Source organism: Tiliqua scincoides, chromosome 11 (genome assembly GCF_035046505.1).
Source record: "Tiliqua scincoides isolate rTilSci1 chromosome 11, rTilSci1.hap2, whole genome shotgun sequence".
In the NCBI taxonomy this organism is placed as follows: domain Eukaryota; kingdom Metazoa; phylum Chordata; class Lepidosauria; order Squamata; family Scincidae; genus Tiliqua; species Tiliqua scincoides.
Window position 1 is genome coordinate 14,033,381 of NC_089831.1, and position 23,589 is coordinate 14,056,969.

At 47.5% G+C, this 23,589-nt stretch overlaps 1 protein-coding gene and 1 pseudogene across 2 annotated transcripts in view; one reads left to right on the plus strand and one right to left on the minus strand.

Moving 5' to 3' along the window:
• Positions 1-23,262, minus strand: part of SLC37A2 (solute carrier family 37 member 2) — a 50,022-nt gene extending 26,760 nt beyond the window's left edge. For both annotated transcript variants that reach the window (XR_010794975.1, XM_066639321.1), the window contains exons 1-3: positions 22,898-23,262; positions 3,659-3,740; positions 2,026-2,107 (exon numbers count right to left, since the gene is read on the minus strand). Coding sequence is in view for 1 of the 2 variants with exons in the window: in XM_066639321.1 (XP_066495418.1) it covers positions 2,026-2,107; positions 3,659-3,740; positions 22,898-22,956 (223 nt within the window). In the remaining variant the exon portion in view is untranslated. The remainder of the gene's footprint in view (positions 1-2,025; positions 2,108-3,658; positions 3,741-22,897) is intronic.
• LOC136662781 (5S ribosomal RNA) lies at positions 1,656-1,772 on the plus strand (annotated as a pseudogene).
• Positions 23,263-23,589: the final 327 nt, after the last annotated feature.

Here is a 23,589-nt window from a genome sequence, read left to right on the forward strand (position 1 = left end):
CAAGTCAGGCAGTGACTGTTAGAAGGTCCACCTAGCTGCTGAGCCCTGAGCACTGGTGGCAGTAATGGTTGGCAACCTTCAGTCTCGAAAGACTATGGTATAAGCCTACAGCACCCGGTATTCCCAGGCGGTCTCCCATCCAAGTACTAACCAGGCCTGACCCTGCTTAGCTTCCGAGATCAGACAAGATCGGTGGTAGTTTGCTATTAGAGGGAAGATGGAGGCACTGTAGGGATATCAGTACAGGGCTCTGACTCACAGCAAACTGACACTGGCATTGGCTACCCATTTTCCCTTCCTGCCCCCTCTTCGTGGCATTTCCTACCTGAACATGTACAGAGTGCATCCTCTTTCCCTTTCCCTACTGTAATCACAAATGACTGCATTTGCTTCCCATTCCTGCCTTCCTTCCTTCCCCATACTGTTTTTCCCATTGTCCGTTTCAGCTTGCATGTGCCTTGAGGCAGGCAACCCTCTACAACTGCCTACAGAACCTTGCAAATTGCCATGAATATGGATGGCACGGTACAGAAAATAATAATTCCCCAAAATTCAAACAGGCCAGTGAAATAAACTTCCCATTAGTAGTTATACTGGAAACCAAGCTGCGGTCATTCTGCTAATGAGACTCACGACGACAGTGTAAACAAGTGAGAGAAAGATACGTAGGGCAGTTAATCGTGTCAGAATCAACTGTTGGCCTCTAAGCCATGCCATTTTGGCTATTAAATATGACTCAGTAGGGGATCACAGCCTCCAATGAAGATAAAAGCTGTTCAGCTTCCTGGAACTTCTAGGAAGGGTCACAGCCCTCAACGGAGAATTCCTGGAAGGTGGGGAGATCAAGGAACACCCCAGAAGATTTGTCATCTTCCCAATGGAAGAAGACATTGCTTCGACAGCCACATGGAAGCTGTCCAGAAGACTCTAAATGCTTCAAAGTGGATGGATGGGTCAGTGGTCTTTGACCACTCAAAAGCAAAAAGTAGAATGGCAAACAGATAGAAACGTCTCAACAAATTGTCCCCAAATACTTAATGTTTGTGTAGCAGTTTCCGGGTGTAAAAAGCTTTCTATATGTATTTATCTTGAAGAAATCTCTATAGCGGTTTTGTTTAACTTGCTTTCTATATGTATTTATCTTGAAGAAATCTCTATAGCGGTTTTGTTTAACTTGTGGGTTGGGACTCCAATGGAGTATCAAAGCCTCATTTGGGGGTCATGGCAACCTTTTCAAGCCTGTTCAAGAGAGGGCTTGAATCCAATCCAATCATGGGACTGCCTTATCAAAACTGAGTTCATGAACTAATCCTGCACAGCCTCTTCTTGCTGTCTTGCCCCGCAGCTCCTAAGGTTGGCCCTCTTTAGGCTGCTACCTTGCAGGACTGTTGTGAAAACACAAGAAGTAGGTGGAAATGGGGTAAGCTGGGGGTGGTGGATTGGGTCCTGGGAGGATCAGTGGTGGGTCTCCAGTCTTAAACTTTAATTTATTAATTGGGGTCATGGTGTGAAAAAGGTTGAAGATCGCTGCCCTACCGCATTGATCCTTACAGCTGAAATCCCTATACACACCTGGGGTAAATCAATGGGACTTGCTTCTGAGCCAACATGCATAGGATTGTCAGTATTGTAAACACTGTAAGAATTATTAGCCCTTTAGCAACTGTTACCCGGCACATACCTGATCTTGTCTGATCTCAGAAGCTAAGCAGGGTCAGGCCTGGTTAGTACTTGGATGGGAGACCGCCTGGGAATACCTGGTGGTGTAGGCTTATACCATAGTCTTTTGAGACTGAAGGTTGCCAACCATTTTGGAAGATGGGTAATATTGAGACCAAGTAGCTTGCCTAAGGCTGCCTAGGGAGTTTGTGGCAGAGGAGAGAGTTGACTCTGGTGAGATTGACTGAAAATTCAATCTCTTTAGTCACTGCCTAACACTAGCTCTTCTGAAACGGCTTGTTGTCACTCGCACAAGACTCCAAGAGGTCTCGACGACATAGCAGAGGACCGAGAGCGACAGCTTACCAAAGGGCTTCCAATCACACCACGTGGTGCTGTTGGAATGGTTGCGTGGCCCGCTGGAGGAACAGTTGTGATGCAGTTCACTCTGAGGAAAGAGCACAGGACAGCATAAGAATCCGGGGATCTCTCGTGATCCCTGAGAAACAGGACAGCGATCTTCCTTCCCAGGCTCTCTGCAGGCTGAATAGAGATAGTACACAGTCCAACTAGACCCGAGTCCTGCCAAATCCCTACCAAGCATTTTGGTTTAATGTGCAGCCACTCTCCCCCCCCCCCCCGTCCACTTACCCAGGGAGGAATACTGGGGCATGGGGGTGCGTATTTAAACAAGATAATACTTACAAGGCCAGAAAATCTTTCAAATCAGTTATGGATTTAATTTTTTTCCCATTGTTTATCCCTAGAAGATCCAAGGTGGCCAATAACAAAATACAAAAGCGGGGAAACGATTTAAAAAACTAATGAATAAAATTAATCAGAGGTAGCAAAATGACCACAAAAAAAAAAATCTTCAACAAGAGACACAAGCAATGCTCCCAGGCCACCTTCACCCTGACCAGCTCTCCCCAAGATCTGGTGAAACAAGTGGGTGTCTTGCTAGACGATAGAAGAGAGGGTACACCATGAACCTCTTGAGGCAGGGAGTATCGCACCTGGCAAGGGGCTATCCCAGAGCAGGCTCTGTCTCACATGTTGGTCAATTACAGTATATAGAGGGTGAAGCCGCTGCCTCAGGTAGTGAATTTCTGGCCGGGGAGGCACCTGCTGCCTGCCTCTGCCTGGCTCCACAGTCCTTCCCCCTCCCACTTCTTGGATTGGAAAAGAAAGAGGGAATGAGCAGCAAAGTGGAGGAGAGGACAGTGGATGATCTAGAGTGGCTACAGTGCTCTAGCCCAGGGGTGTCCAAAGTTTTTGGCAGGAGGGCCACATCATCTCTCTGACACTGTGTCAGGGGCCGGGTGGGAAAAAAGAATTAATTTACATTTAAAATTTGAATAAATTTACATAAGTTTACATAAATGAATATATTAAAGATGAACTTATATGAATGCACGAAGGTCTTGCAATAGCTCAAGGCCTATAAAAGGCCTTGCACAAAGCAAGGCTGGCCTTTCCTTTGCTGCCGCTGCTGCATCACAGATGTGAAACAGCAAGCAGTGGAGGGAGCCCTCATCCCACAGCTCCTGTGACAGGTCAAACAGTTGCCCTCACACCGAAAGCAGTTGTGTTGGGCCAGTGCGGGCTCCAGCAAGTCTCTGGAGGGCCAGAGACTCATTGGAGACTGAGGACTTCCTGAGGGCCACATTGGGAGTCCTCGAGGGCCGCAAGTGGCCCCCGGGCTGGGGTTTGGGCACCCCTGTTCCAGCCCAACACTCTCCTTTCTTCCACACTTCCTCCTCTGCTCCATTCTGTTCTTCTTTTTCAATACCAACAGCAGGGCTAGCAGCAGTGGAGGTCAGAGGTGTGCTGCCAGGTATGGGAGAGGAGCAGCATTTATTCTGCTTCCTCATACCCCGGGAGGTCTTAGGCCAGCTCTGAACATAGGCATGCCTGCTCTAAACAGAGCCAAACTGAAAGTCTCTCGTTTGCGACACGTGCCCAATAAGAGTCCTCCCCCCAGTGGGACTCTCAATACCTTCACGATGCTGATGGGTTTCCGTGAGAGATGGTAGGTGGTGTAGCACAGGAAAGTCAGAACGAGGATGAACCCCCGATACCTGGAAGAGGGAGGCAAAGGAGATCTGTAAGAAAAATGATCCATGCCACTATGGAATATGGAGGAGCTAAGAATTAGAAGGCATTACCCTAAGCCTGCAATCACCCCTGCCATTTGGGCAAAGAGGCACCTTTCAAAGTGGTGTCCTCTTATATTTAGCAAGGGGGCAGCAACTGTCCCACTTCATCCCAGCAGGGTGTCTTTACCAGCAGCTGTTGCTGATGTCTCTTCTGTCATTTTTTTTAGATTGTAAGTTCTTTGGGGACAGGGAACCATTGCTTGGTTTGTTTTACTATGTAAACCGCTTTGAGAACTACTCTTGTTGAAAAGCGATATATAAGTATTCATCATCATCATCATCATCATCATCATCATCATCATCCTATATGCACTTGGGAGTAAGCCCCACTGAACTTTCGGAGTGCTGAAAGACAGCCAGCAAAGATTCGTGACTCAACTCTTGGGTATCTGCCTCTGCTGGGAGGCATTCAGGGAAGGTAAACAAGATCACACTTGCCTCTTCATTATATGAGTGAATGAATCAATCAAGACAGAGTTTTCATACCCCCCTCAAACACAATGCTTTTTAATCATGCAGTACATTCATTAGTTGTGAGCACATCAACCTATTATATGTTGAGATTGGCACACTGACCAATCTAGCACCAAATAGCCTACTTTGACCACTACTGGCTTTCCGGGAATCTTACAAAATGGTCTACAACAGAGCCAAGCCCTTCTCTTTCCTGTTGTGAGTGCTATGTGCCAAGATATTCCTGCATGCATGGTGAACTAGTGATCTTTCGCATGGGGTCAAGAAAGGTACAAGCCATATCCCCTGAGCTGAACCAAACAGCCTTTACTGAGCCTACCCAAGGATCCTTGTATTGATCACCTGACAGCTTGTATTGATCACCAGTCAAGGTTGTTTTCACCAGCTGGTTCTCACCCGTTGCAACAATGACTCTGCCCTGGGTGGGTGCGTTTCTCCTCTAGAGTACTTTGACCTACCTCCTTGGGGATTTTTCTTTCGGCTTCCAGGATGTAGGAATCTGGGGCACCTGGTATCAACCACCCTCTTGGAATGGCCCCAATTTGCCTCTCATGTCCTGGCAGAATAATGTTTCCTAAAGCACTCCCTGGCATCTGGCCTGTCAGTGGTGGTTCTGCAGAACCGTCAGTATCAGTGGCTCTCAGACATTTAGCACCGGGACCCACTTTTTTAGAATGAGAATCTGTCAGGACCCACCGGAAGTGATGTCATTACCAGAAGTGACATCATCAAGCAGGAAATTTTTTTAACAACCCTAGGCTGCAATCCTACCCACACTTACCCAGGAGTAAGTCCCATAGACTATCATTGTTAAAAGAATATACAATAGTAGCTTGTTAAAAGTACAGAGCTGTAACATTTCCCCAAATGTAGTCACATACCATGGTACCATCAAGTCTAATATAATAAAAATAAAATATTGAAATGAATGGGGACCCACCTGAAATTGGCTTGTGACCCTCCTAGTGGGTTCCAACTCACTGTTTGAGAAACACCGCTCAGTATTAACACTCACAGACTCTCCCTGTCATCCCGGAATCACTCAAGGCTGGAGAATATCAAGAGGAAATGTACGACGAAGAGGCAGACCGCATTCTCATTTTACACTCCCAAGCAGACCCACAGCCAGCAAATTTATATTTGCTGAGAAGATCTATGGAGCAGCAGAAGCTGATTGGACCATCAAGCTACACGGACTGACCATAGTTCTCCAGGATTTCAAAGAGAAATCTTCCCAACTCCTGAGATATTCCGGCTCAGTCCTGGTGCTTTCAGAATTTCCTCTGCCATTGAGCTACAACCGCTACGCAGTCTGGTACTCAGACATATTTAGAAGCAATGTTGCAGAAGAGGATCCTGTTTTGTTTGGAAATGTGGTGCCCTGAACATCCCTTAGGAAAGCGCAGGATGGAGACCCAGCACACATGATCCTAAGCAGGCTTACCCAGGTGTAAATCATCTTGAGTGCAGTGGGGTTTTCTTCCAGGTTACTGTGTGCTGTTTTGCAGCTGAATTAAACTACTAAGGGCCCAGTTCTATCCAATTTTCCAGCACCAGTGCAGCCACAATGCAGCCCTGAGGTAAGGAAACAAATGTTCCCATACCTTAAGGAGGCCTCTGGGACTACCTCCCCAACACAGGATGCAGTGCTTGCCCCATTGGCAAGGCTGCACTGGCACTGGAAAATTGGATAGGATTGAGCCCTGAGAGACCCGTGGCATGGAGAAGGGCTACAGATCGGTGGACAGCACACCCAGAGATGCCTAGATTCAGTCCCTGCTATCTTCTAGGAAGGGTTAGATTCTCTGACCAGTCTCTGAAACCCTGGAAAGCTGCAGATAGACTGTGGCAATAGTTGATGAAGGTATCTGATTCAGCAGATGGCTGCATTGCATGAATAATTTTAGCCCTGACTATAAACCAAGGCACTGGGGTCAAGAAATGCTGTGGGTTCCTCTTTTCTCAGGGGAATTCTGGTGGAAAGAGCATCAGCATCTTTCCATCTGCACAGCAAGTGAGCCACACAGAGAGTAGGCATGAGAATCACATGGGGAGCACAGTGGAAACTAAACCTGCTGAGCAGGACTCAGCCTCACCCGTTCCATCTGTCTAGGAAAGATGGATCTCATCACCGCACGAGATCCAGTGTGTCAACATGAAACTAGATCATGGAGTGCAGAGCTCCAGCAAGTGAAGGTCAGGTTCAGGCAAACTACCCAGTTACCTTCCCAAAGCCACCTGCAGGAATAGTGAGTTGGGTTTGTTCCTGCTTTGCCAAATACATTTAAGGGAGATTTTGAAACAGGCTCAGCCAACATCAGTGCTGATCATGGCTCAGAACTCTCTGATTCTGGTTAGAGCAGCCGTGCCGGGGTTGGGCAACTCTTCGCCCTCAGGTGATTTAAACTGATCTATTTTTCTGATCTAAATTGCCCCCCCCCCACTAATACTACTACGTAACATTTGCATAGTGCTTTCTAAGTCTTATCCGGATGCTCTTCTTACATCTACTAGGTAACTCTTATTATCCCTATACGGCGGATGAGGAAGACTGAGTCCGAGAAGGAGTGGGTTGCTGAAGAACGATTGCATTCCTAGCAAAGGGGGGATTCAAAACAGGGAATGAACAGGGGACATTCAAACTAGGGAATTCAACTTTGGAAATGACTTAGAACAGGAAAGTAGTTGGGGTAGAAAGATTCCCCCTCCCCATGCCCCCATTCCTGTGTCTTCTTTTTCGGCAAAAATATTGGATTTCTCCCATTTAAAATAAGCTGCTCTGAGCCAGTGTTTCTCAACCAGTGGTACTTGTACCACTGGTGGTGGTACTTGAGGTGATATCTGATGGTACTCATGGGACCCCCAGACAGTGGCATCATTAAAGTTTGTATCACCCTGTGCAGGAAGTCCATTATGATCCACCTTCTCCCATGCAGTGGGCAGGACCCCTGCTGGTTTTTTTGCTATAACTTTTGATAGAATAGAGATATTTAAACTAGGTTTTTTTGTTGCCTTATGCATGAAATTACGCATCAATTGATGTATAACATGAAGGCATTATTTGAAAATACCAAGGTATAAAAATTTTGGCCAATAGTGGTGTCACCCCCCCATGTGCGTCACCCGGTGTGGCCTGCACCCCCCACCACCTAGTGATTCCACTTCCCCCAGACCCACACCACCTGACAGCAAGACCAGCAATGATACATGACAAGCAGTAGTAGGAGACTTGGTTTTGTGGGCAGAGCTCCAGCATATGCTTTTCACATGTTCAAAAAAGCCCTTCCATCTGCCCTGAGCCTCTTACTGGTATTTGTCATGCTGCATCTGGTCTCCCAACCCAGAGTAACAGATGATGAAATCACCGCCAGTTACTTCTGGTGTTACTTCCAATAGGAGAACCATGCAAAGTGGTACGGTGGGGGAAAAACGTTGAGAAATACTGCTCTAAGCTATATGCAAATGTTGGGATGTGGTTCCTATATTTGGGCCACCTCTAATTCAGACAAATGTTCCACATGGCTCTGGCTCTTTAAAAAAACACACGTGAAGACTGTTTACATTCAGATACAGACACTAAATCAGGCTGGAGGATTGTGGATGACAGCATAGGACACCGAGCCATAAATCTGTTCAGATTTCTCCGGAAATAACTAAACTGCTTCTATTTTTCATGGTCAGTTTCACTTCTGCTTTAAAACTGAACTGTGAGTGTACAAGAGGCACAGAGCAGGAATGTCTTTGTGTGTGTGTGAATGTGTGTGTGTGTGAGAGAGAGGGGGGGAACAACACAAGGATAGGATAGACAATTCCTAATTACATGAATTACAGCACAATCTGGTACATATCTACTCAGAAGTAAGTCTCATTTTATTCAGTGGAACTTACTCTCAGGAAAGCAAGAAGAGAATTATAGCCTTAGGGCCCAAACCTATCCAACTTTCCAGCACTGGTACAACGGCACTGCAGCTCTGAGATAAGGGAACAAACGTTCCCATGCATTGAGGAGGCCTCTGGGAACTGCCTTCCCATCACAGGAGGCAGTGCACACTGCACTGGCACAGCTGCACTGGCACTGGAAAACTGGATAGGATTGGGCCATTTATGGTGTGCTTAATATATTCATTATGTCTGCCTCTGGTCATTCCTGCCTGTTTAGATTACAGTCAGCAACTGGAACTCCTTAAATCCAATCCAATCACCAGAAATGTGTGTTTTTCGACTCAAGTCCTAATCACAGCACATCCCTGGCCGACCTAAAGATAAAAGCAAAATTGCCCGCTAAAGCTGGGCTACGTCACTTTACTGGTGGGTTTCACCCCAGCCCTGATCCCCACATTTTGAAAGTGTTGGCAGTCTTGTGATATCACCAGTGTCCGCCCCAGTGACATCATCAGGTCCCTGCTTTGTGACATCATCAGGTCCTGACTTAGAAATCTCAGATATTGTGACCCAGCGACCTGATACAGAAGCCCTTGTCCTCCTTAGCATCTCACTGCAGTATCAGGGTGTAGGAGGATGAATGGGCCATTTCAGAGTCATAATAACTGCATGTCCCTAGAGGTTTTCTTCCCCCTAACTGGGTCAGTTGACACATGTTGGGTGTGCCTGTTATCTAGAGCCACAGCCCAGGGTGATTTAGAGGGCTTTCACTGCAACAGAAGCTATGCCTGATCTTTACAATGGTCATCAGATAATGGGGTTGAATAAGAGTCTAGGAAGGCAAGAGTCTAGGAAGCTTCTCCATGAGAAGCTGGGCCTCTTGACTTTAATGATGGAATGAGCTAGGAGCCAAATGAACAGTCACAAACTCTACTAGAGATTCCCTACAGAGAAGATCATACCAGCTGAGATGCAATAAGCCCAGCAGGAATATGCTGAGATGCCTCAGTCTTTCACTTCCTATCCGAGCCTTCCCAAGGGCATGGAGCAGATAATAAGTGTTAAAAATAAAACCAAAGCACTCCACTGAATTAAAGTCACTGCACTCCTGAAAGAGCTGGCTTAGGTTTTCTGAAGACCTCTGGCTGGCCAATGGAACTTGTGCTGAACTGGCTTTCCTTGCTAACTACTTTGCCACTAAAATTCCCCGCAGCTCTTTTTCCACTAGTGAAGGAAAAAGTACGGGGGCCCTGCATCTTTTCACACTCAAGATGAAAAGCAACTGGGGTGATGATTGTAAGAGGCACTTTTTCAAGTGGGTGCTCCTTTTTTTAGCAGGGGGAGAGTAACTGGCCCACCTCACCCCAGCACTGTCTGTTCTAGTGGCTGTCTGCTGGTATTAATTTTGGGACAGGGAGCCATTTAGTTATTTGATTTTTCTCTGTAAACCACTTTGTGAACTTTTAGTTGAAAAGCGGTATATTAATAATAATAATAATAATAATAATAATAATTGTGAACAGTTGGCAAGGAAAGGGTTAAATAGTTCTCCTTTTTTCATTGCCTATCTCCTCCCTGAACTGAACCCAAACCAACTCTCAGATGCTTTGCATGAAACAATACAGGGAGCCCTCTGCATTTGCAGGGGATTCATTCCAGGACCTCCTGCACATAATGAAATCCATGGCTGGAGGGCCTCAGAGGAACTCCCAGACTTGACTAGAAGTGCTGGTAATGTCCAGGAGGCCTTCTAAGGCCCTCCAGCCATGAACTCAGCATTTGTGAATACTGAATTCTGCAGGTGCCAAGTCTGCCATAAGGAGGACCCACTGCACAGAAAGAGACTTGCACAGTGACCATTAGATGCTCCCAGAAAGCTGGAGAGACAGGCATACTTCTCTCCCATTTCTGTAGTCCTGCAACTGGCATTCAAAGGTACACTGTTGGTGAACCCAGGGCTGGAGCAGAGCCATCATGCTGACCAGTAGCCATTAATGGATCTGTCCTCCATGAATTCATCGAATCCTGTTTCAGGCCATCCAAGTTAGACACCTTCAGAGCATCTTGTGGCAGGGAATCCCATAGATTAAAAATGTGCTGCAAGAAGGTGTTTTTTTTTTTATACTAAAATCTTCTGCCAATCTGTGTCAATGGACGATTTCAGGTCCTGGTGCTGAGAGAAGGAGAGAAACTTCTCTGGCGGCACACAATGCATCGTTTCACAACTTCGACAAGGTCCCTCAGTCACCTATTCTCTAAAGCAGTGTTACTCAAACTGTGCGGCGCGGCTCTTTAGGGAGGCGCCAGGAACTCAAAGGGGAGGCGTGGGGTGTCCTCTCGCAGCGATACAGTCACTCCCCTGGGCAGAATACGAGCCCATCTTCTGCACTTTTTTTAAAGCAGAAGAAACGGGAGTTGCTCAGCTGCGAGAGTGGCTGCTGCCGCCCCGCCCTCTTCTCCCTTCACTCCGAGGCTGCCGCCTTCTGTGTTCGCTGCAGGTGGTTTCCAAAGCTCTTCCACTCCATCCCCCATCTGGCAAGTATGCTCAGCTTGCAGTCTTTAACCCTCGCTGATCCTCCTCTGGTTGGTTCCTAGTTCCCAGCCTGGGATTGCTTCTCATCAAAGTGAAATCTCTCTTTTCAATCCCCTCCCTCTTCCACTTCCCCCTTTCCATCTCCAAACCTTCCCACTTTCCTCCCCTTCCCCAAAAATTTCACCAGTCACCAGGGGTCTTAAAGTTGCTTCCATGCAGTTGGCAAAGGGGGAGGGTAGAGACAAGCACCCACTTTACTTGGCCAGGAGCAGAAAAAGGGAACTGTTTTTAAATGATTTATTAATCTTGTTGCTTGACTGAAGAGGAGAGGCTGTATTTTTAAAATGATGAATCTTGCTATTTGAAGGGAATACTTATCAGCCATTGATGAAGTGATTGTCAGCCCAATCCTATCCACACTTTCCTGGGAGTAAGCCCCATTGGAACTTACTCTAATGACTCTAATGGGACTTACTTCTGAATAGACATGCATAGGCTTGAGCTGTGCATCTCCTAGTATAGGAGACAAATCAGCTTCCTAACCAAACCCTTATCAGCTCTGATATATTTTTATGGTCTATTTTTGCTTTCCCCACCAGCTGCTGGAAAAATTTAATTTCATTAAATTAATAAAGGATTCAGTCCTATCCAAGGAGAATGGGAGAAATGACTAGTTGGATTGGGTGTGTGTGTGTGTGATGTTGGTCAGATTGGTTGTTCACAAAGTTCATTTGATAAAACAATTCTATTGGTATGCTTCAAAGTTAAAAAAAAAAAAAGAGTCTTCCTGGACCAGACAAAATCTACCTACTCCAGCATCCTGTCTCCAACAGTGATCAGCAGATGATCATTTATAAAACAGGTATATTGCTGTGTATTAATAATATATTTTTAAGATCTGCATTTAATTAATGATATGATTAATATAATTAATATTAATATAGTTAATATATATTTAACATTATATTATAATAAATATAATATTATAATATTATATTTAATATAGTTAATATAGTTAATATTTCTGGCCACTTCCTGTTTAATGATGTCACTTCCAGCCCTCAGGAACATAATGGAGAGTCATGGCCAACAGCCACGGGGGTCAAGGGAGCCACTGGCCGGAAACGTTTGAGTACCACTGCTCTAAAGTCACAAGCTTCTTGTAGGCATTCTTCAGTCTCGGAAGACTATGGTATCGCACTCTGAATAGTGTTCTGGAACAGAGTGTCCTCTCATAAGAACATAAGAACATAAGAACAGCCCCACTGGATCAGGCCATAGGCCCATCTAGTCCAGCTTCCTGTATCTCACAGCGGCCCACCAAATGCCCCAGGGAGCACACCAGATAACAAGAGACCTCGTCCTGGTGCTCTCCCCTACATCTGGCATTCTGACTTAACCCATTCCTAAAATCAGGAGGTTGCGCATACACATCATGGCTTGTACCCCATAATGGATTTTTCCTCCAGAAACTCGTCCAATCCCCTTTTAAAGGCATCTAGGCTAGACGCCAGCACCACATCCTGTGGCAAGGAGTTCCACAGACCGACCACGCGCTGAGTAAAGAAATATTTTCTTTTGTCTGTCCTAACCCGCCCAACACTCAATTTTAGTGGATGTCCCCTGGTTCTGGTATTATGTGAGAGTGTAGCGAAGTGCGCGAAGCCTGGGTAAAGTAGATACGGAGGATAGACTGTTACCCATGCAGCAAATCCCCCCTCTCCACGACGCTGAAATAGTCCAAAGGAAAGGCAGAAGCCAATACGGTTGGTTCCAGCGGCGTTGCAGGAGTTGCCAGAACGTGACTGTGTTCAGCCATGAACTGCCTCAGGGACTCCGGCTCTGGATTTTGCCTCGAGGTTGACTCCTGAAGCCTTTTCCATAACTGGATGTAGCCCCAAGGCAGTGGAGGTTTGGGATCAGAGTTTTCCTTCTCTCAGATGAGCTGCCTTCCCAGGCTGACGAGTCCCATCTACCCGGTGGCTGTTCAGTCGCCTCTTATGACAAGTACAGCCAAACTGAGGGCCTATTCTTATCCCCAGCCCTCAGGGGAAGCTGAGTCACAAGCTTACTGGTGCAGTAATGAGACATGGAAAATCCAGGTTTGAATTGCAGCTCAGCCATGAAGCTACCTGGTTCAGGCTCACCTACCTTGCAGGGTTGTTATGAGAACAAAAGCGATAAACTATGTATACTACCCTGGGCACCTTGGAGGAAAGGTGGTAAAAAAAATGTGAAAAATAAAATAAAAACAAAATGAATTTAGTTGCCTTCTTCTGCACCTTTTAAACCACACTTAACCTGCAGCTTGGCTCAGAGTTGGCCAAGGAGCCAGATGCGAAACCAAGTCAGTCCCATTCAAGGAACTGAATGATGATCCATTATTTCCTCCTAAACATCAGAAACGTCTAAAGCCCTCTCACGAAGCCCGAGACTTAATGTGCGCAATTACTGTATGATGTGCTAATGTCAAAAATAACCCAAATAAGAGCCCTTATTCTTCCATTCCAAAGTTGTTCCTTGTTCATAATGAGTAACTGAGTGATCTTCTTAAGTAGCCCGCACCCATTCTAAGAATCCTGCAACGCACCACTAAAGGAGCCCCCTTTTTCCCAGGTCATTTGAGCACAAAAAGGATTCCAGCGTTCTTGAATGATGCAGCTGGAGCCAGTGGGAATCTTGAGTGGGCAGACCTGAGTGAGTCAAGTGGGAGCAGCTTGGAGTACCAGAAGCTGAGGAGTGGCAGGAGTGGCCACCACTGATCCTTTGAAAACCATAAAAATTTCCTTTTTGAAAAGTTCCCATTCTCCAAGTAAGCGTGCAATCCTAAGATCGCACTGCGCCGGTGCAGGCCCCCTGTGCCGACTCCCGAGTATCGCAGATGTGTCATAAAGCACATTTGGGCCGACTTGGAAGTAGTCCATTTTGGCACAAAGACGTGCATCGGCCTGCCATCGCCAGATCCTATCCCTGTGTTGGCTGAGGCAGATGGGTTTGTATCGGGAGGCAGTGGGAGAGGGTAGGGGGAAGGCGTTCCAGGGGTGGGGACGGGTGTTTCTGGGTTTGGGAAAGAGCAGAATGGGAGACAGAGTGGGCCCAGGAGCAGGGTGGGATGCCGTATTCTAACCCCCGGCTCCAACCCAGGCAGCCCTACGTGGGCTGCTCGGTTTTGCACCAGCTAAATAGGGCAGGCTGGGGCTCGACACAGGGTAAGGGGAAAAACATCCCCTTACCCTGAGGTGATCTCTAGCCTGCACTTCACCTGCATAGGATACACTGCAGGTCATGTGACCTGACTGTACCAGCGCAGTTTAGGATTGGGCTGCCCATTGCATAGGAAGCTGCTGTATATGGAGTCAGTCATTGTTTCATCATACCAACATGAACTGGCAGCAACTCTCTAGGGTTTTTTCCAGTCTTACTCGGCAGTGGCAAGAACTGAAGCCAGGACCTTCTGCAGGTGAAGCTGGTGCTCTGTCTGGAGCTGAGGTCCCTCCTTTGAGCAACAAATTTGGCACGTCACATGCCACAAATTCAAACACCTGGGTTTTTTGCTTATTTGTTTTGGAAAAAGAAAAAAATCTTCTAGGGTGAATAAATCATCACACTAACATAGGTGCCACACTCATCGACCCAGCCTTGGCAATAGACTTGGCAGGCAGCCAAGGAGTTCAGAGTCCTCACTCAGTACTGATTGGGAACCGGCTTGGTAGCAGAACCAATGCTCGTGTGTAATGCGTGATTCAGAAGTCCACATGGATGTGCCTGAAAGGGAGTTTAAACCTGCACTCAGCGTCGGTGCCAAACTGGCACAAGGTCCTGAACTCCCCACACCCCCACATACACACACACTCAAGCTGATTGGAGGCAATGGCAAGTGGTGGGAGTGATACCTTCAGCTAGGGGACTCTGAAGTTATTCTCCTGCTTGCACATGGCTGCTGGCTACAGCAACAGCATGAGTCCTTTGGTTGACTCACATCCCTGCTGCTGCCAACACTAAAGAGTTCAGGGACTGGCCCAGCTGGGCGGACCCTCTGATGAGCACTGCCTGGCCGAGCTCCGATGCCCTCTGACTGCACTCTGGACAACTTCTGAAACCAAGAAGGACGTCAGTCCAAGCCCTGTGACTCTCCTCTGCTGTACTATATTCTGTTCTTCATTTCTGGATTCCAAATCTAAGCAACAATTCCCCATCAGTCAGATGTTTCTTTGGCCTTTGCTACGACATGACCCCTTTGAGTATCAAGAGACAGGGGGCCCTGGTAGAGAGTGCTCAGCAATGGAAAGAAATCCGAGACACCCAGTCATGTGCGCAAAAGACGCCAGGTGCATGCTCTAGAATTCAGGCTATCTGAACGGAGGTTGTCTTGGAAACCACTGATAGGAGAAGTTGCCAGCGGAAGTAGTTAATCTGTGCAGCATGAATTCTGCATGTAAAGCAGTGGCAAAAAGATGTCTAGATGCACATGAATAAATATGCATTTGGATACATTGCACTAGGCAAAGGGTGTAGCTCAGGGCAGGAGGACCTGCTGAAGGTTTGCATGCCAAGATTTAATCCCTGCAGGGCCAGGAATAACTCCTGTGAAACCTTGGGGAGATATTGTCAGTCAATGCTGACAGGACTGCTGATGGTCCAACTCAATAGATGACCACTTCATACACTGCTGCACCTGTATAGGTGTATAGCTACACCCTCAGTTTGGCTGTACTTGTCGTAAGAGGCGACTAAACAGCCACCGGGTAGATGGGACTCGTCAGCCTGGGAAGGCAGCTCATCTGAGAGAAGGAAAACTCTGATCCCAAACCTCCACTGCCTTGTGGCTACATCCAGTTATGGAAAAGGCTTCAGGAGTCAACCTCGAGGCAAAATCCGGAGCCGGAGTCCCTGAGGCAGTTCATGGCTGAACACAGTCACGTTCTGGCAACTCCTGCGACGCCACTGGAACCAACCATATTGGCTTCTGCCTTTCCATTGGACCATTTCAGTGGAGAGGGGGGATTTGCTGCATGGGTAACAGCCTATCCTCCATACCTACTTTACCCAGGCTTCGCGCACTGGAGAGGACACTCTGTTCCAGAACCACCATTCAGAGCGTGACACCATAGTCTTCCGAGACTGAAGGATGCCAACAAACACCTGTATAATATTATCAGTGCTGGAAAGTTATGTATCTCCAGCTATAGGGCTTGCATTTCAAAGAGGACAGCTGAGAAGGTGCTGAAAAGAATTTAGAGAAAGATCATTCCATAATTGTCAAATAAATCTCAGTGTATGAGACAAACCTAAAACAAGGGTTACGGACTGATGACCCAACCACTGTCTGGAGATAATGGCAAGCAGGGCCACCTTCTGTATGGGATTGTACATGTTTAATGGTGGAATGTGTTCCAGCCACGTGGTATTGGGGGGTCCAGCATTTGCCCTCTTTTATTTATTTATTTATTTATTTATTTATTTGCTTTTCTTGCCATCCAGCCCAACGAATGATTCCTATTTAATTAAAAGCTAGCTGTTTAAGATATTGTGTCATGTGGGTCTTAATAAAAATGATGTAATAGAATGTGGTCTTTGGATTTTTTCCTGATAGTTACCTATGATTACCTTCCTTTTAGTCACCTATAATTTTTTTTCCTATAGGTACCTATAATATATTATATTGATTTAGTAATTGAATTACTAAATTAATTTAATATATATTAAATATGATTAATATATTTTCCTGAGAGTTAGCTATAATTACTATAGTTACCTATAATTACAAATATTTACCTATCAAAGTTATGAGCAGTGCCAGGCAAGAAATGATTCTTCTGTCTTGATAACACACAACCCCAAAGCTTGAAGCATTTGGATAATTAAGTGCAACAGTTCGAAGTGTCATTTTTAGAATCAGGAACTCCTGTAAATGCTTCCCCAGGGAGCCAGTATTATCACGGTGGTTTGGAATCATTAAACTGAGATTAGGTATCTCCCTGAAGGTAGTGTGATATCCTCTTCAGATAAGATTAAGAAAGTCAGCCTAGATAAGCCTCTAGCCCCTTCCAGTCCAGGACTCTGCATCTAGAATGCATTTTCCTGGTGACGCCAAAATGGGCTAGATAATAAATCCATAGCTGATCCAATAGTTTCCACATGCGCTGCCTCCGACGCATCCTCGACATCACCTGGTAGGACAAAGTTCCAAACAACACAGTCCTGGAACGTGCTGGAATCCCTAGCATGTATTCACTGCTGAAACAGAGACGCCTGCGTTAGCTCGGTCATGTTGTGAGAATGGATGATGGCCGGATCCCAAAGGATCTCCTCTATGGAGAACTCGTGCAAGGAAAGCGCCTTACAGGTAGACGACAGCTGCGATACAAGGACATCTGCAAGAGGGATCTGAAGGCCTTAGGAGTGGACCTCAACAGGTGGGAAACCCTGGCCTCTGAGCGGCCCGCTTGGAGGCAGGCTGTGCAGCATGGCCTTTCCCAGTTTGAAGAGACACTTGGCCAACAGTCTGAGGCTAAGAGGCAAAGAAGGAAGGCCCATAGCCAGGGAGACAGACCAGGGACAGACTGCACTTGCTCCCAGTGTGGAAGGGATTGTCACTCCCGAATCGGCCTTTTCAGCCACACTAGACGCTGTTCCAGAACCACCATTCAGAGCGCGATACCATAGTCTTTCGAGACTGAAGGTTGCCAACAACAAGCTGACCCAAGTACTGTGGGCAAAGTTTACTTGATGTAAGTTACAGGCACTCCACAGAAAGTAGCAGGGAAGGGGTTATGGGTAAGTCTGTTTGCTAGTGAAGAATACTGGTATGAAATTAAAGGCAAGTTGTGGGAGTTAAAGATCAAACTGTACCTTTACTGCTCATATACTATTATGTTCGCTTGTTTGCATGCTCTGCAGTTGGGACTCTCACAGGCAACCTGTAAATATACTTGGGAGAACTGGAGGTCAGAAGTGAGACCAAACCAGGAAGATCCATTCTGAAATGTTGTTGGTTCTTGAAAGAGAGAACCTCTATGATTGTAAAAATCCCCTTGAGAGATTTAGAAACGCCTGCCTATGTAAACCGCCTTGAATAAAGTCAGAGGAGTAATCCAATGACCAGAAAGTCGGTATATAAATACCTAGTTGTTGTTGTTGTTGTTGTTGTTGTTGTTGTTGTTGTTGTTGTTGTTGTTGTTGTTGTTGTTATTATTATTATTATTATTATTATTATTATTATTATGGATGAACAACTTTTGTAAATAACAACAAGCCCAGGAATAAAAGTAACAACTATTGACCGGGTGATAGTGGGCCCAGTTGTCTTTTAAGATATAAATTAATGGAGGAACAATGCCTATGGATGCTTCGTCACCAAACTCCAAACTCATATCACTCTGTCTTAAAGCTGATATGAATTCAGGCACATAATTTCATATTGAACGCAGGCAAGTGCCAGGATGGTGCTGCAGTTTGGAAGTTGGATTTAGACCTAGAAGATCCCGGTTGAAATTCCCGTTCAGCCATGAAGCTTCCTGGATGAACTTGGGCCAATCACTATATCTCAGTCTCACCAAAACTCACAGGGCTGTTGTGAGGACAAAAGGAGGGGAGAAACTATTTACACCACCCTGAGCTCCTTGAAGGAAGGGTAATATAAAAATAAGAAATAAATGAGGCAATACTGAGTCAGTCCTCCGGATCAACTCGCTTAGAACTGTACTGACAGCTGCTCTATGCAAGATTTTAGAGCTAAGGGCTTTTACCTGAGCTACTCGGAGATTGAACTTGGGGCCATCTCTGGGTAAAGGAGGCACTGCCTAGAGGAAGCTCATCCTCTAAAGCAGCAGTTTTCAACCAGTTTGCCTGGGTACATTGGTGAGCTGTGAATGATCAGCAGGTGTGCCACGGGAATTTGGGGTAGGATAATTTATTAATAGGGCCATTAAGGATGTGTTTCCCCCACCAGCAGGGTGGTGTGCCTTGTCAATTGTCAAAAAACTGCTGGTGTGCCTTGCCAATTTTAGCACCTTGTCAGTGTGCCATGAGATGAAAAAGATTGAAAATTGCTGCTCGAAAGCACGAAAGATTTCGATTTAGAAAATAATACTTTACATTGCTGAGCGTGCAAAGTGGTTCACATGCATTGATCTTGATGCAGTTCTGACAATAGCCTGATCAGGGTGAGCAAGGATTACTCCCATTCTGCAGCTGGGGAACTGAGGCTGACCTAAGGCCACCTGATGTGATCAGGGCAAAGGTTGAAAATCACTCATCCAGAGATTAATTTTAATGCAATATTTTTCCTCTGCTGGTGAACACCCACAAGAATAGTTTCCCCCTGCAAACTGGAGCAAAAGGGCACCATTTAAAGCGGTGTCTCTCATACATTTAACAAGGGAGACCAACTGTCCCTCTTCACCCTAGCATAGTGTTGCTTCCAGCTGCTGCTATCTTGCTTGTATTTTTTTTTCTTATAGATTTTGGACTTGGGAACCATCTTCTTATTCCTTCCGTGATCTAAATTGCTGTGGGAATGTTGCCTTTTGGCAAAAAGCTGTAAATGATCTCTGCATCTCATTCAAAAGCAGTGGAAGAATGCAAACTCCATGGGGATTTTGCAGCCAAAGAAACCCTCCTTTTCCCCCTATAAGCAAGATGTGGGTTTTTAGACATTGTTTGTGAACATGTGATTAGATAGATAGATAGATAGATAGATAGATAGATAGATAGATAGATAGATAGATAGATAGATAGATAGATAAGACCTTTATTGGCATACATAACAAACACAAACGCAACAACACAACAAAGTAGTGAGTACAAGCCTATGATATATAATACACATCAACTGAATAAGTTAGGTGTATTTGTCCCATATAAAACACAGTGGCCTAACATATAAAATATACTGGATAGCCTCTCTTGGGTCTACTTGCCACCATCAGCTGCAGATAGACTGCCACCCTCTCAGTGATAGGATTGAAAACATCATTTAGCAGTTACGGGTTATCACCGCCATCAAGAATTTTGAAACCTTTTTCAACTCTTGAGGGTGAACAATCATTTAATAATAGCTTAATTTTTTCCATATCTGGAAGACCCACACTATTAACCAGGATGGGCATTAGACAGGTGGAGCGGGCACTATTATGCCAACGACAGTAGAAAAATATATGTGGAAGAGTTTCAACCGACCCCGTGTTACAAGGGCAGAGACGGTCTTATGATACCTCCCAACTGTCACCCTTGAGGGAATAACAGTGAACCTTGCCAGGGTTATGGCATGATGTTCTGTGGGGTCTGTCAGTGAGGAGAGACAGATTGCCATTTTCCCAAACTGGTTGTGAACATGTGGTTTGCTGGTGGTTAACCCAAAAAGAGGTATTTCCTGAATTCTAGCTGTTGTAGGGTTTCTACCGGAATTACAGACCTGGGTGATGTGGAATCCAGTTTCGGCATCTTAGGGCGTGATCCTAACCCCTTATGTCAGTGCTTTCTAGCACTGAAATAAGGGCAATGCAGCTCTGAGGTAAGGGAACAAACATTCCCTTCCTTTGAGGAGGCCTCCGTGAGTGACACCCAACTGCAGGATGCAGCACACGTCCCATTGGCACCGCTATGCTAGTGCTGGAAAGTACTGACATAAGGGGTTAGGATTGTGCCCCTAGATTATTAGTGGTACACAGATCTTTCTGGTTGAACTCATGCAGATGTGCCATGATACTATGGTTATTCAAATATTTCTATACCTCTCAAAGCCACTGAGAAGAATTTTACCAGGGGGTTCAAAGTTTCTGTGGGGCCCCTTTCCTTCTCCCTTCAAATGTGAATTTGGCTAACAGGACTCCTTTTAGGCTCCCTTGGACTCCTATGTCCCCTTTTTGACCCCAAGCCCAGGTACAATGTACCCCCTGCCCCCCATACCTCTTTTCAACCCACCACACAAGTTCACAAAGCAGTCTACACTACGAGGTAAACACAAAGGGGGTTCCTGACTCAAAGGGGCTTAACAGAATTTAAAAGGAAACACAAAGGGGAGCACCAGCAACAGCCACTGGGATGGATGTTAGGGTGAAGCTCAGTTGCTCCCTCTTGCTAAATCAAAGATCATTTATGACTTAAAAGATGCCTCTTTTCCCAGTTAGTGGGGCCTTATCCAGGTACACAGCACAGGCCTCTGTCCCAAATGCTTTAAAAGCCCTCTAGATCAGGCCAAAGGCCCATCTAGCCCAGCTTCCTGTCTCTCACAGTGGCCACCAGATGCATCAGAGAGCACCACAAGAGACCTGCATCCTGCTGCCACTCTCTTGCACCGGGCATTCTGAGGTAGCCTACTTCCAGAACCAGGAGGTATACCCATCTTATAACCTGGTTTATAACCTGCAATGGACTTTTCTTCCATAAATCCGTCCAATTGCCTTCTAAAGGTATCTAGGCCAGGTGCCATCACCACACCCTGTGGCAAGGAGTTCCACAGATTAATAGCATGCTGTCTAACAAAATATTTCTTTTTGTCTATTCTAACTCTCATGACACTCAATTTTAGTGGACGTCCCCTGGTTCCTCTGCCTTGTGTGAGAGGGAAAATAACATCCCTCCATCCACTCAATCCATCCCCTGCATAGTTTTATATGTCTCAGTCATGTCTCCCGCTCCATGCCTTTTTTCAAGACTGAAGAGCCCCAAACGCTGTCACCTTTCCTCATAAGGGATGTGACAAAGCCCAGTGTGAGTGCGTATGTTTCTGCGCCTGTTTTAAGCACTGGTTCCCAGTCCATAGTCCGTGGACCTCAGGTGGTCTGCAATACTCTGAGAAGTGGTCCGTGAGGTCTCACCCAAAAAAAAAAAAAAGATTGCCTTTGATCTCTTTCAGCATCTTGCTGAACAGGTGACCCTTGGACCACCAGAGAGGGCGGAGAACAGACCACTTACAGCTGCAGCTGTCAACAAAGCAGCACCCATCAAATCTTCTCTAGAAATAATAAATCTAAAAAATCTCAAATAACTCTTCTGTAATTATTACCAATTTAATTGTATTCTGAGTGCGCAGGGGGTGAGGGGTTGCATTGGTTCATGACAACTCCCATTTTTGCCTCAGTGGTCTGTGGGCTCCTAAAAGTTGGGAACCCCTAAGAACTTATGTTCTTAGGGGTCCTGCTCTCCAAGAACCCCTATGTTCTTAGGGGTCCTCCTGTCCTGCTGGATCAGGCCAAAGGCCCATCTGGTCCAACATATGAATATAAGAACAGCCCCACTGGATCAGGTCATAGGCCCATCTAGTCCAGCTTCCTGTATCTCACAGTGGCCCACCAAATGCCCCAGGGAGCACACCACATAACAAGAGACCTCATCCTGGTGCCCTCCCCTGCATCTGGCATTCTGAAATAGCCCATTTCTGAAATCAGGACTCTGTCCAGCTCCCTGTATCTCAGAGGGGCCCACCAGATGCTTCTGGAAGTTCACAGGACCACAAGAGCCCTGCATCCTGGCGCCCTCCCTTGCACCTGGCATTCTGAAGCAGCCTACTTCTAAAATCAGGAGGTTACACGCACCCATCACGGCTGGGAATCTGTGATGGGCTTTTCCTCCAGAAATGTGTCCTGTCCCCTTCTCAAGGCATCGAGGCCAGACTCCACCCCCAGCTCAGGCCAGGTGCCATCACCACATCCTGTGGCAAGGATGGTTTAAAGGAAGGTCTTCTTCCCCCCCCCCCCCCGAAAGACACACAAACCCCCAACCTCAGTGAGAGAAAGGCACTGTCAGCATGTGGTCTGGGGAGTCCTGCGGGGGGGGGGGTGGCCGGGCTGGGCAGCATGACCTCCAGCATCTCTGCGCTTGCTGCCTGCGCTCCCGGTGGCAGGCAGGGATGCCACCCAGAACAAAGCCCTGCTTCAGCCAGAGGGAGCCAGAAGGGCCTCGTCGTGCGCTCCTCCCTGCCTTCCCCCCTCCCCGGTCCGGATCTCCGGATTTCCCGTGCAGGACCTTCCCCCAGACAAAACCCCGGGCAGGACCACCACAGGCCCCTCTGGCTGGCGGAGGGAGACGGGAGGGCCGGCGGGATGCGCCCTGGGCGCGCTCGGCGTCTCCAAGGGAGCCCTCGGGGCGCCGCGCGGTGGCGGGAGCGCCTTCGCCCCCCCAGGCGATCGGGGACCCCCCACCCCTCCCTTGGGGGTCTGCAGGCGAGCGGAGCCTCCCTCTGCCTTACCAGCTGTCCCTGGAGAAGGAGCGGAGGAAGCGGACCGCCGGCGCGGGGATGGATCTCATGGTGCCCGGCCCGGGAGGGAGCGCGCAGCCCGGCGGCGGAGGCGAAGCGGGGCCCGGAGGAGGCTGGCAGGTGGGCGCAGCGGGGGCGCGGAGGAGCGGGCCGATCGGGCCGGGCACCGCTTCGCTCCGGCGAGGGTGTCTTCGGGGGCCGGCGCTGCTCCCAGCTGGGCACCGGCTGGCATTTAAATGCCCCGCTGGAGCGGGCACACTCCCGGCCGATGCAGCCCGGCCCCCCGCCCCGGGGCAGGGCAGAGCCCAGGCCGGGGGAAGCGCCTCCCCGGCCGCCCCTCCCAGCAGCCTGGGCTGGCCGGGCTGCGGAGGAGTCACGTGCTGCGCCCGGCCGGCTGCCAGGGAGCCGGAGAGGGGCAGGCGCTTTCTCGGGGGTGCCCCGGCTGGGGGAGGCGCCTTCCAGGACCTGCAGGCTGTGGGGGGCGGGGGCGGGTCCCGATCCCACGGGCTAGAGGGTGGGGATCGTCGGAAGCCGCTGGGTCACGCGTGTCAACTGAGTGCCAGCGTTGGCCACCTCTTTGGTACCATCCTGGACTCCCAAAGTGGGTCACAGTCACAAAACTCGGGCTCACAAGCGGATCCGGTTGGTCTCTCGGTGATGGACCGAGTGGTAGCGATGAGATG